The sequence below is a fragment of the Crassostrea angulata genome, chromosome 8, assembly GCF_025612915.1.
Source record: "Crassostrea angulata isolate pt1a10 chromosome 8, ASM2561291v2, whole genome shotgun sequence".
Taxonomy (NCBI): Eukaryota; Metazoa; Mollusca; class Bivalvia; order Ostreida; family Ostreidae; genus Magallana; species Magallana angulata.
In genome coordinates this window covers 48,606,432-48,618,676 of record NC_069118.1, presented here as the reverse complement: position 1 = coordinate 48,618,676, position 12,245 = coordinate 48,606,432, and the positions used below count along the sequence as shown (strand labels likewise).

General features: G+C 34.9%; 1 protein-coding gene across 1 annotated transcript; it reads right to left on the bottom strand.

Moving 5' to 3' along the window:
- Window positions 1-1,942: 1,942 nt before the first annotated feature.
- On the bottom strand, window positions 1,943-12,225 carry LOC128159433 (kelch-like protein 24). The gene is made up of 2 exons (XM_052822531.1): window positions 12,121-12,225; window positions 1,943-7,290 (listed from the first exon to the last, which is right to left on the bottom strand). The coding sequence occupies exon 2, from the start codon at window positions 7,274-7,276 to the stop codon at window positions 5,510-5,512; it is 1,767 nt and encodes a 588-aa protein (XP_052678491.1). The 5' UTR covers window positions 7,277-7,290; window positions 12,121-12,225; the 3' UTR covers window positions 1,943-5,509.
- Between the last annotated feature and the right edge of the window lie 20 nt (window positions 12,226-12,245).

Sequence of the window (12,245 nt, the reverse complement as noted above, 5' to 3'; positions counted from 1 at the left end):
GTCCGATATTATTAAAATTATATGAACATCACTAACAATTTTATACATAACAATCTCTATACAATATGAGATAGATCTGTGTGAATCTTTATCGATGTCAAATTTGACCCAGTCTTTTATAGGTACCCGAATCAATGGAGATTCGACTTAATTACGTACCTCTTATTGCCACGCATGCAGTCAATCATGTACGTGAATATTGAACGAGAAGAAACACAGCGCTCACGCGAATTTCACGGAAAAATCAATTTGCACATCACGTGGGAAAAATTATTCTGTGAGACAACACAAAATCATATCAAACGTCTAATAGTGTATATATACATGTACAGTCATGTATATGGAGGAGAAAATGCTGAATATATGCCTTTGATTTTCAAGTTTTTCTTGAGAAATACACGATTATATCGATAAGCAGGTTTTTTTGTTGGTTTGTTTAGTGTGTTTGTTTGTTTGTTTGGTTTTTTTTTTTTTTTTTGGGGGGGGGGGGGGGGGTCCTCAAAATTGACATTTATTTTTGGGTTATGCATAAACATCAACCTGTATTTATAACACCTCCATGCGCTTGCATCTATCTTTTGATAAATCAGAAATATTTTTTTTTGGGGGGGGGGGGGGGGCAGACTGCTACCAGTCACTTGCATTAACTTTTCTTTTTGGCTGTAATTGCACAACACAGAAGAAGAAACTTTGTAGATATTTCTACATCTATCCTGCACAATGATTCGAATGTTGGTCAACAAAATTCTTCATATACATGCGCGGGAAATTCGAATTTCTTGAATTAACATTGCAAAATTACCGAAAATATGCCTCTGACACCCCCGGCAAACTCATATATCTCTCTGTCACCCACCCCCCAAAAAAAACATTTTTAAAAAAATGGGGTCCGCGCATGATACAAGATTTATTTCGGTGCAGTTTCCTATTCATTGAAAATAAGATTAAATCATTTTTATGATAAACATTTATAATACACATTTTTAACTTCACCGGACAATTCATGGGGAAAATATGATTCCAAAGGTGGGTTAATTTCCTCTATGATGTACATGTATAATGAGTAGAAAACCCTGTCGAATTTGAATGCAGAATATTATATTTCCTATGAAATAAAAGGGAATTCCTATAGAATAATTTAAGTCTAACAATCAGGACATAAATATTGATAAATTTAGAATATAAACAATTTACCAAAAAATCCAGATTTACCGGGGGGGGGGGGGGGGGGGGGGGGTTATAATGCAGTCAAAGATAGCTTATTTTCAACTCATTCCGTTTTGGAATTTTTTCTAAAAATAAACTTAAATAAACTCAACACATTTTCAAACCAGATTTCAACATCTAAGAGAACTGAAAAGCCAAGAGGCCCGTGGGCCACATCACTCACCCGAATAACATTATCTGAGTTGAACAAGCATCCCCTTCCAAAATTACAAGTATTATTAGTCTCTCTATCCCCACTCAAATCACTAACCCTCCTCACGTTAAATATTCAGCCATAAATCTGTGTATTGGCCTCAAATTTTTGCAACTGGCTTTTAGGATTTGAGTCGAGAGTTGAGAACCAAGTTGAGCGATTTATAAATGTTGGTAACGGATATAGATTTCATTCAATTGTTAATATACAATACTGTAAAAATTACACTTTTCAATTTCTAAGACATTGATAGTGACTTTCAACAGTAATTTTTTTTTATGTTCTATTTCCAAAATAATACAGAAAGTTTGTATTCTTTTGTTAATCATTTAAAAAAAATCCATCAAAAGAAATGTAGAATGCAGATCGGGAGAGGGGAGTTACCACACCTATCCCCCTCTGGCTATCTCTAAATTTTGGAACACAAAATATATTTTTATACTTTTCTACCAAAGATTTATTTTGGTACATGCAATAGAGAAAAAATAATAAATTATTACATAAAAGACAAAATCATACAAAGAAAATAGTAAATTATTCATTGCCGCATCAACAGGTCACAATACATTATAGAACCGTTACAAGAGGTATACAGAACATGTAAATGGATACAAAGCAAGCATTATAAGTTATAGACAAGTAATATCAATGTTTTGAGCAAATCACTTACAAAAATTACAATGTAATATAAATTCATTAGAGCATTTATCATTACTAACTTTCAACTGAATGCTTTCCTCTCACTTATCTCATCAGTCAATAAAATGATTTAGTATTTATAAAAGCAATGATATATTTAGATTTTTAGGCATTTGTTTTCTTGCCTTGTAATTTGAATTTTATTCCCAAAGACTTCTTAAGCCATGTTTTAAAATACATGTACCGGTACTATTTCCAGGATCCATGCAATTTTTCTCTGTAACACTGCTTTTAAAAGCAGGGAAACAGAGAAAAATTAAACAGGTTCCTGTGTTGATAAAAAATACAAGCACTATGTAAACATATAAATATAGCAACAATAAACGACTAGACAAACAACTAAAAAGATCTCTTAGAAAAGTATACATGCAGGGAAATAGTAGCAGGTTTTTTTGTTTTTTGTTTTTTTTTTTTTTTCATGCACCCCTCATTGTTAGTGGGCAAACTTTAGACTGGGCGAAATCAAAACAATTTCTGGACCACTGTGTTAATTAGCAAAGAGTATATATTTCTTACTAAGCCCAGGCGAATTTAAGAGGGTCAAAATCATTTGGAAGTGTAGAAGGGCGAAACTAATATGAGGCAAAAATAACTATATTAGATACTGGCTTAAACTAAGAAAGGTAGCTAAAGGGTGAATGCAATTACATGTACTACATACGAACACCAAGAGAAAATACATTATGCATGTATAATAGCAACATCTTTCTGAGAGTAAGGGTTGTGGCCCTTGGCTAGCAAGAATAAAATTATCATAATCAATTATTTTAATTATCAATCTCATTTGACCAAATTGAATATAACTAAGGTCATATACCAGAATTCATGACATGACTTTGTTATATTTCTTTTTTTTTAAAATGCACCATTCATTGCACAAATCACAAAACAAGAAGTTTATAACATCCATATTATATCCAAAGAAATATAATCAATATCATAAAATTGAAATTATTAACACCTTTATCAAAAAATAAAAAACTTTCCCCTGACTTATTTTAAAAACATTGTCTTATTTGCAATTGTACATGTAACAAGATGAACATTTAATTGTCAATTAAGACTAGAAGATTTTACAATTAATGACACATAATGAATATTAAACAAATTTACGTAAATTTAATACACTGTGGCAATGTATAGATACATGTACATTGTATGTTGACCCTCAAAGTTTGAAGACAATAACAGAGGAAGATGACAAAAGGAAATTGGGTGAATTCATGTAAAAATTTATGATGTTGGCAAAATACAGCACTGCCCGTATGATATAAGTTTTGATTTTTATATGGCATTCTACGGTAAACCTTGTTTGAATGGAATAATTTTGACGTCAAGTGGAATAAAATCTTTGGAACAAGAATTCACTATTCCCTTTATAAAAATGAAAGTCTCCAAAGTCTCCCTGCTTAATCTGTTGAATATTCACATAACCTTACATGTATATTCATAAATTAGAAATTTTCCATCCAAAAAATAAAGAGACTAGACAAGTATTAAATGTAAAAATCTGTAGAAACATTAACGAAAACGATCTTACAGTTGTAACCATATAAGTTTTGAATAAACAGTCAGTCTTCTTTCAATCCTGCATGCCTATTTGTTAAATGAAAGGTGGCACTTCTCCCTTACTGGAACACCCCCTCCCCCCTAAAAATACCTCTACTCAATACATGGTAGATTTATAGCATGGATCAAAAAGATTGTTAGCATTTATTAATTACTGAAAAAATAGACTTGGAATTAATGCATAACTACATGACACAATGACACATGCAGTTATTTAAACTGGTTCACTATAGTTTTTTATCATTCAACAAATATTAAAAAGTCCCATACACATACAATTTCAGTGGATGATGCACCAATAATTTGGATCACAGCTGTATATTGTGCCCGTTAAACAGACATATTCTTTGTAAATGACTATGGTACCTAGAACTGAATGTACACTGTGAGCTCCAGATATACAACACACCATATTCAAAATCAATAATGTCAAGCAAGCATAAGTTATCAATACAATGCCCAGGATATTAAATTTTAAAAATTCAAATTTGCATGACACAATTATTCATACATGTAACAAATTGGTATATCAATCCATAGGCCAGGACTTTTTCTGAGATGTATCTTTAGAAGATTATCATTAACTTGATTTGCCTAGTTGAATTTAGAATAGCATAAACATTTTATCTTTGGGAACTTATATAATACCAGTCATTTAGCAGTAAAATATGACTGAATTCTCCATATTACATGCGATCTTGTATAAATCTTAGAATAGCGATGAAATTCTTTCTTTGGTAACCTTGACGCTGGGTAAAAGGAACATAATTGCTTACTTAATTGACAGCAAAGATATGTGTAACTTATCTCATTTAATCCCTCTGCATTAGTAGATTTTTTCTTTTCTGCAGGGAACTTTAGATGAAATTTGCAAATAAAATACACCTCAAGTCAATCTAATGCTTGGATAGTAACCAACGTAAATGGAAGACTAAGTAAGAATTTAAGAAATAACCTTGCTGTAAAAATACTGCACATGCTTAAACAACTTTCTGTAGATTAATTAAGTTCATTACATTTGCAATACTTTCATCAACAATATATCTACCGGTAATAGCTGCAGGTTATTTGATGGAGTGCATAATTTTCTCTTATTTTAGAAGAGAAGACCAGATTGCCAAATTTAAGTTGCTGAAATTAAACTTCTGTTCACTTGTCAAAACTAATGGGTTAATTAAAGTTACCTTCTTGATCGATGTAAAAAGCAATCTCATAATTTGAAAACTCAACATGCTCAATAAATGAACATTTTACTACTATGAGCACAAAATTGAGTGAGGAAATTTCTGTAATAAACATATATTTTACTAATAATGATAATTTCAATTTTTCTAATCAAAGTAGAAGCATGTTTATAATATCATGGTGATTAGGAACACTGCTAATTAAAAGCTTTGGATTTTTGCTAAATTTAAATGACTGTATAATAAGCTCACATTCTCTGGTAACATATAATGCTTGAATTGGCTTCATTTGGTGATAATACACTTGAAGCATTGTATGTTACCATGCAGCCCCAATGTATTATTACAGCTGTTAAAAGTACATAATTATTCATATATACTGACAATACAATACCCCATGTGTCTTTAAACACTAAATTATATGAACTGGTTCTTTCATTAGCCACATATATATACAAATATGTAGTCATATACATCATGTACATTATTTAGTAAAATGTAAAAAATAGTAAGATCATATCATTCTTTTATCATAAGGAAAATTTGTAGTTAAGGATTTGTTAAGTACATAAAATTTTGTGTAAAAATTCATATCATTAAGTAACAAGCAACAACACTCAAAAACTCTTTAACAAATTCAGCTTGCGGCAAGATTGCTTGAATTGGCATTCAGATATTTCTCCCCTAGGATGACCCGGACACACCCATAAGAATACATGGGGACTGGGATAGTTCCACACCTCTTCCACTCACTCTTCACGGGATCGTAGAACTCGATGATGTCTGTGTACAGGTCAGACTGGGCCCCCCTACGCCTCCCCCCAAAGGCGTACAGTTTCTCATCGAGAACCGTCAGACTGACAAAGTCCCGCGGACACGTCATGTCAGGGAGAACGTCCCACGTCTTGTTGTCTGGGTGGAATTTGAATGATCCTTCCAGTCCAACTACGTATATAAGGTTATTGAGAACGGCCGCACTTACGCACATGTCCGACGCCGGCAAGGACTGTTCCAGAATTGTGGCTTGGCCGGTCCGCGTATCGAAGCACTGGACTGTGTTTGTCACAACCTCTTCCTGGTTTTTACCACCAAAGAGATAAATACATGTTCCATAGGCGACATACCCCATGTTTTCCACAGGATTTGCAAGATTTCCATACAATTTCCATTGGTTGTTTCCGGGTTTCCAGACCTCAATTGAGTCCAAGACGCTGTCTTCATCGAAGCCCCCCAACACGTAGATGCTCTCATCCACAGCGGCCATTGCATGGCGTCGTCTGGGCTGCAAAAGAGTGATTCCACGAATCCAGGTCGCAAAGTCGTAATCAAACTTCCAGAACTCTCCGCTCCTTAGTCCCCCAGAAACGTAAATATCGTTTCCAACCACACAAGCTGCAAATTCGTTTCTTTTCTTAAATGGTAGCTGCTTCAAGGCAAAGAATTCCCTGGTGTCTGGCTTGTAGCACTCCACATCATTGCTCAAGCCATCCGCGAGGCGACCTCCCAAAAGCACAGCAACCTCCATGTGTTTGGAGGACCTCGGAGTGATTTGGTATGAAGGCAGCAATGGCCTTCTGGAAGGCAGGAGGTGGTAAATCATGGCATTTTCTAGTAACTCTTTCCCCTCGTCATCCGCCAGATAGGCAGATTTGGCCACCACACTTGTGAGATAGCTTGTCTTCATCTGGGGAAACTTCACACAGCTGAGAATTTTGTAGATGTGATGTTTCCTCTTCTCTCTCTCTTCTTCAAAATCCAGCCATCTCACAGCAAACTCAAACACTTGCTCCTCTCCTTCACAGTCCAGCTTTGGGTACGAGAGAATGTCTTTGATACAATCGGCTGAAAGTCTACAGATGTCTTCCTCTTGAGACACAACACCAAAGTTCATACAGACGTACTCCTTCGCGTAATTGTATAGATCTTTATGAGCATGAGAATCGGCTAGAGTAAGCGCAGCCAAACAATTATTTTCCGTCATGTGCAGGCGGAAATGCCTCACGCACAAGTCAACCAGCGCCGTGACCTGAAACATGCAGGACTGTCCGAAAAGTTCCTGTAAAATACAGGATGTGATTTCCACTTTCCCAGTGTAAATGAAATGAAGAATCTTCTCAAACACGTTTTCGTCCACCTCCTTCATCTCAATACAAGATTTTCTGCTTTCCTCCATTCCGGACTCGAACATGGATTTGAAGTAAGGTGAGCCAGCGGCTAGAATGATTTTGTGACAGGGAAACGACTTCTGGCCGACTTTGAGCATGACATCACTGTAGCCTCCCTCGCGCCTGAAGTACTCAAAGTTTTTGATGAGGTTCCCGGAATGTTTTTCACTGGAATAAGACGAAGAGACTTCCTCCTCTTCTTCGGAATTCATCGAACACCGGGATTCGGACCGATCCATGGTCCCGAATTAATCTACAATATATAAATTTCTAATTGTGTAAAAATGTTTGTCAGTACAGTTCATCTCTTATTGTCTTAATGGTTTCAAGTTGTCAGGAAAAATGTTACTTTGAACGGTTTAATACGCATACATGCAATTTAAACAATTGTTGTCTGATCTCTCATTGTTCGTAATAAATGTACACATCCAATGATTGAATGAATGTATAGACCTATATACAAGGAAATCGTTACATACATGTAGTTTTATCCCAATGCATAAATTTATAGTTCCTTTTAGATGAATTGCCTCAATTTATAAATATGAACACTTTTCAATAAATTTTATTCACTGGTATCTTAAATGATTGTGGTTTTTCAATAGTAAGATTTTATCTGCCTGGGTGTAAATCTTATTGGCAAAAATGATTTATAATCTTAAAATCTATAATCTCAGCATGCTCAAGACAAGGTCTGTATGCAAGGTCTTTCAATTGCCGGCCTGTTTTTGAGCAATATATCTAGTGCAATGTAATGCAACCTAAGTTAACAATGGAGTTCATAATACCTGTGAAAAGTTTTAATTAAAATAATTTGAGTAAAAATGCATTTTTATATTAGAATTTTTTAAAAATATTTAAAGGAAAATATTGTGGTATGTACTAGTATACCTATTGTTACACAAATATTGTGATATGTACGTATTGATAAAGAATTCAAAATAATGTTTGTCCCATCCCTGGTTTTGGAGGTTGTGAGTTCAAACCCGGCAGAGCGCTATACGGCTGAATACAGCAATTTGAAAGTTAATGCAGAGATGCAAGAGATTAAGAGACCAAATTAATCTCCTACCCACTTCAACTTCGAACATTCCTCTAATTCTCTATTATTACAAAATGTTTGTGTGTTACCTTTACAATACATGTATCACCAAAAAGGCAAAATATCAAGTGGTTATATGTTTATTGCTTGATGTCAGGCATATCTAAGGTTTAAAAGTTGCATTCTCCGAAACAGTGCAGACAACGGGACAAGCAATATCATGATATTTCATAAAAAAGATTAACCGATGCATGTTTAAGATGTTAGCATTTACATTCACAATTGATGAAAATGTTTAAGGCATGTAATAACAACAGCGAGCAAGAAGGACGTTCACCATGCAGTGCACGTGTGTAATCCTGATTTAAAAATAGATCAGCATTCCACTATATTTGAACGGTGAAAAAGGGGTAGGGGGTCATCGCAGCAAGTTGTAACATATTATCTATTACGCCCAATACGGTACAATGTAATTAATAATTGGTGTTGGATTATCAATTTTTCAAAGGGAGTCATCAGTTTGGATTAAAACAAATATATATTTACACAGCTGGAATGTTTACTGGAGGAACTAAATCGCCGAAGCGGGGTGTGACCCGATTTTCGTTCAGTTGGGCGATTTCATTCATCTTCAAAAGGGATCATAACTCGCGTGTCTTACTAAATGTACATTATTACATTTAACAATTACTAATCAAGTGTGTTTCTTAATTCGTTAGATTTCTTCCAAAACATCCGATCCAAAGTATAATATACATGTATGTAGCTATTATAATACAAATGTCAAAAAATTCATCTGACCCCCTCCCCATGGAACTCTGCCAATGGATGAGTTCATTTGTTGCGTGAACAGTAATAGCAGGATTTCGTGCTATAATGTCTCATTCATAGTTTTTGCGCACCGATTAGTTGACGAGTCCGTTGAGATCATGCGAATACTCCAGAGCACACCATGTGTTTACATCACAGGCACGTAGCATCGGGGGTTGGGGTGAGGGGGGCTGCTTCCCCCTCCCCACTTTTTTGCAGCTGTCACTTTTCTTAACTTTATATGATAAATGGAAATATCATGGATTTGCCTATCAAGATGATTTTGATGAAGCTGCCCAAACACATTCGAAAACAATACGTGTTTGTATACCATCATATTTCATATGGTTGGAAATTTTAAAAAATGCCTTTTAGTTGATTTTGCATCTTAATATCGATATAACAAATACAATTTAGAAAAGAACGACTATTTACTCTCCAGCTTTCAAGCTTACACGCACATATATGATATGTGTACATTCCTAAAAAATTGAGTTAATAAAATAAATGAATTTCAAGTGACATATATGTACATGTTCTTAAATTTGCACTTTCCGTTTATAGCGAGTGCAGCTCCCCGGCGCGCTGCGCCGGCGAGCGAAGCGAGCTCTAAGAACCAGTGTGCGCGGGAAAAAGAACGAACTAAACCTACAGTTCATCAAACAAAATTTTTTGTCTACGTCCCATAATGCTCTCTAATGTTTTCACCCGTGGTGCTGTGCCAAAAAAGGCTGACTTTTAATTTGTAATTTACGGTGTCTTAAGGTTTGAAGACACGTTTTGAGTACCGCATATGCTTTGGCAAGACTCAAGAGATTTGTTAGTTGCTTCCATACCTTCGTATTGAGTCGAGATACGTAAACAAAGACGAACAAAGTTATGGATGACGTCACAGTGCACTCGCGCTATATTTCCCGCGATAAATTTAGAGGTGGATCAAACATCTGTTAAGCGTGTACTAGCTATTTCAGTATAGACTGCGATACCTGTCTCATTGACATACGATTTGTTTTTTGTTTTTTTTTAAATATAGAGATTATTTAAGTATAAACTAGCAAAACCATACTTTACTGTCATATCAATTCATTTTTGAGCTAATTGTGTATGCATGTATAGTAGGCAGGTAAGTATATGAGTATATCAGAAGGGAGGAAATAAACAATAGGATATTTTGAACAAAATAAAAAGGAATAAAGAGAAAAAATAAACAGTTAAAAAATTTATGTAGATATTGCATATAGTCAAACCATTAAATTTAAAAGTGGGAAATTACACACCTATAAACATGCAGGAATGGGACTCTCTCTCTCTCTCTCTCTCTCTCTCTCGGGAGAGGGGTAGGGGTTGCGCTGTATTTATCATGACCATTAAAATTAGTACATTTGCCCCGGCATACTAATTGTAGAGAAATAACCTCTCAAAAATTTTTTGACATTCGTTGATAGCGAGCGCAGCGAGGCGGCGCGAAGCGCCGCTCGCATAGCGAGCTCCATAGACAACGTGCACGAACGGAGGAAATTCGAGTTGAAATCTGCACATTGTTCAAAGAAAATTTTATGAGGCCACGTGAAAACGTTCTACTATCCCAGTGATCCTTTGCGGTGCATAGCAACATGGTGGAACAGAAAGTGTTTCTACGGAAAATTCTTACCTCTACATCGCATACATCATTTTCATTTAGCAATAAAAAAAATTCTTCTAAAAACATTACAGTAAACAACCCATAAGCTTACGTAAAAAAACTGAACTTTTGCTGACATATGACGTCATTTCCTTCCCCGAATTTGTCCGACAATTTACGAAAACTGTCGAGCGCAAAAGAATGTTAACTATGACGTCACAAAGATCTCGCGTTTTAATTTCCCGCGATACATTTAGAGGTGGATCAAGCATATGTACTAGATCATGTAGGAAGTACTCAGTATCAGTGTTAACGGTGACTCTTTGGCTGATAGTTTTGTTTTGATGATTTTTCTTTGCTTAGTAAATACACATGCAAGTTCCATGCTAAATTTATTGTCATATTGATCCAATCATATATGCATACGTTAGGTAGGTGACAAAAAATTATTAAGAAAGAAAAGTCTAATCATTATTAGATCTTCGTGCAGCCACGTCATTTTGTAATGAATAGATAAATGAAAAGAATTAAACTGTTAAAATATCTACCGGTACATGTATTTGTTATATAGTTGCATATGTGGTCAAATAATATTGCATATCACACACTAAGAAAGGGGTGAGGGCACATGTCTACAACGCTTATATAGCGTACAAAAATTAAAAAGAGTTAAAACAAAATTAATGTCACTGAGGAAAATAATTAAAACACGGGTTACAACAAGGAACAAAATGAGAAATAAACAAAATTTATTTTTACTGATTTTAATGATCATTATTAAAAGGTAAAGAAAAGATAAAACATAATTATTTCTACATAAAAAAAAAACGGCGTTGTGTTTATCAAAATATTTTAATACAATGTAAGTCTGTTTAACATTTTATTAATGCTCAGTGGTAGTTTGTTTAAGTGTATAAAACTAGGAAGGGGCCATTGGAATAAAAGTTTGATAATTTCGGGTTCCTTGCGGTGGTAAAAGTTTTCGAGACAAAGCCAAAGTTTTTTGGTTAGGGCAAGTCCACGGGTTGCATTTAACAATGATGACAGATGTGTGGTTCCTTCTGCGCTCGCCCCAACGGTCACACCGTAAAACATATTACCTAAATAACACTAGGTTGAGGGTATGTGTAATTCTTGCTGCGCTCGCCAGAACGGTAGCACCGTAAAACATATTAAATCTATGCAGCGAAAATTAAATTCATTTCTAATATGATAGCCTAATTGATACATGCATGCTTCCATTAAATAATCTTGTTTAGTCAGGCAAGCTTTTTGGAAAGCTCTTACTTGTTTTCACTTTATTTTCACAATAGTGAAACCGAAAATCAGTGTTGTTAGGTCGTACATAAAATTAATGTTTCACACGTGTTATTTTAACGATATTTTCATAAATAGTCAACCAATATACTCGTAAACATATAGTGTTTGTCCTTTTACCATGCTAAAGAAGTTTACTAAGTACTATATGTTTGATTAACATTCGTGCGAGGGTTGTTTTTTTAAATCTTGCCAATAAGCTGAACATACATACACACACGCGCGCACAGCAGCGATGCTATATCACCTTCGAAACAAGTTGCACGAGGGGATGATATTATTTTCTTACTTACAAAGTAACGTCAATAGTCTGTCACTGTCAGTGGAATATTTCTTTCCCTGTTCAATATCATTTCGATCCCGATTCGTGCATACAAATAAGGACAATTATCGAGCCCGATGAAATATGAGGGATAAT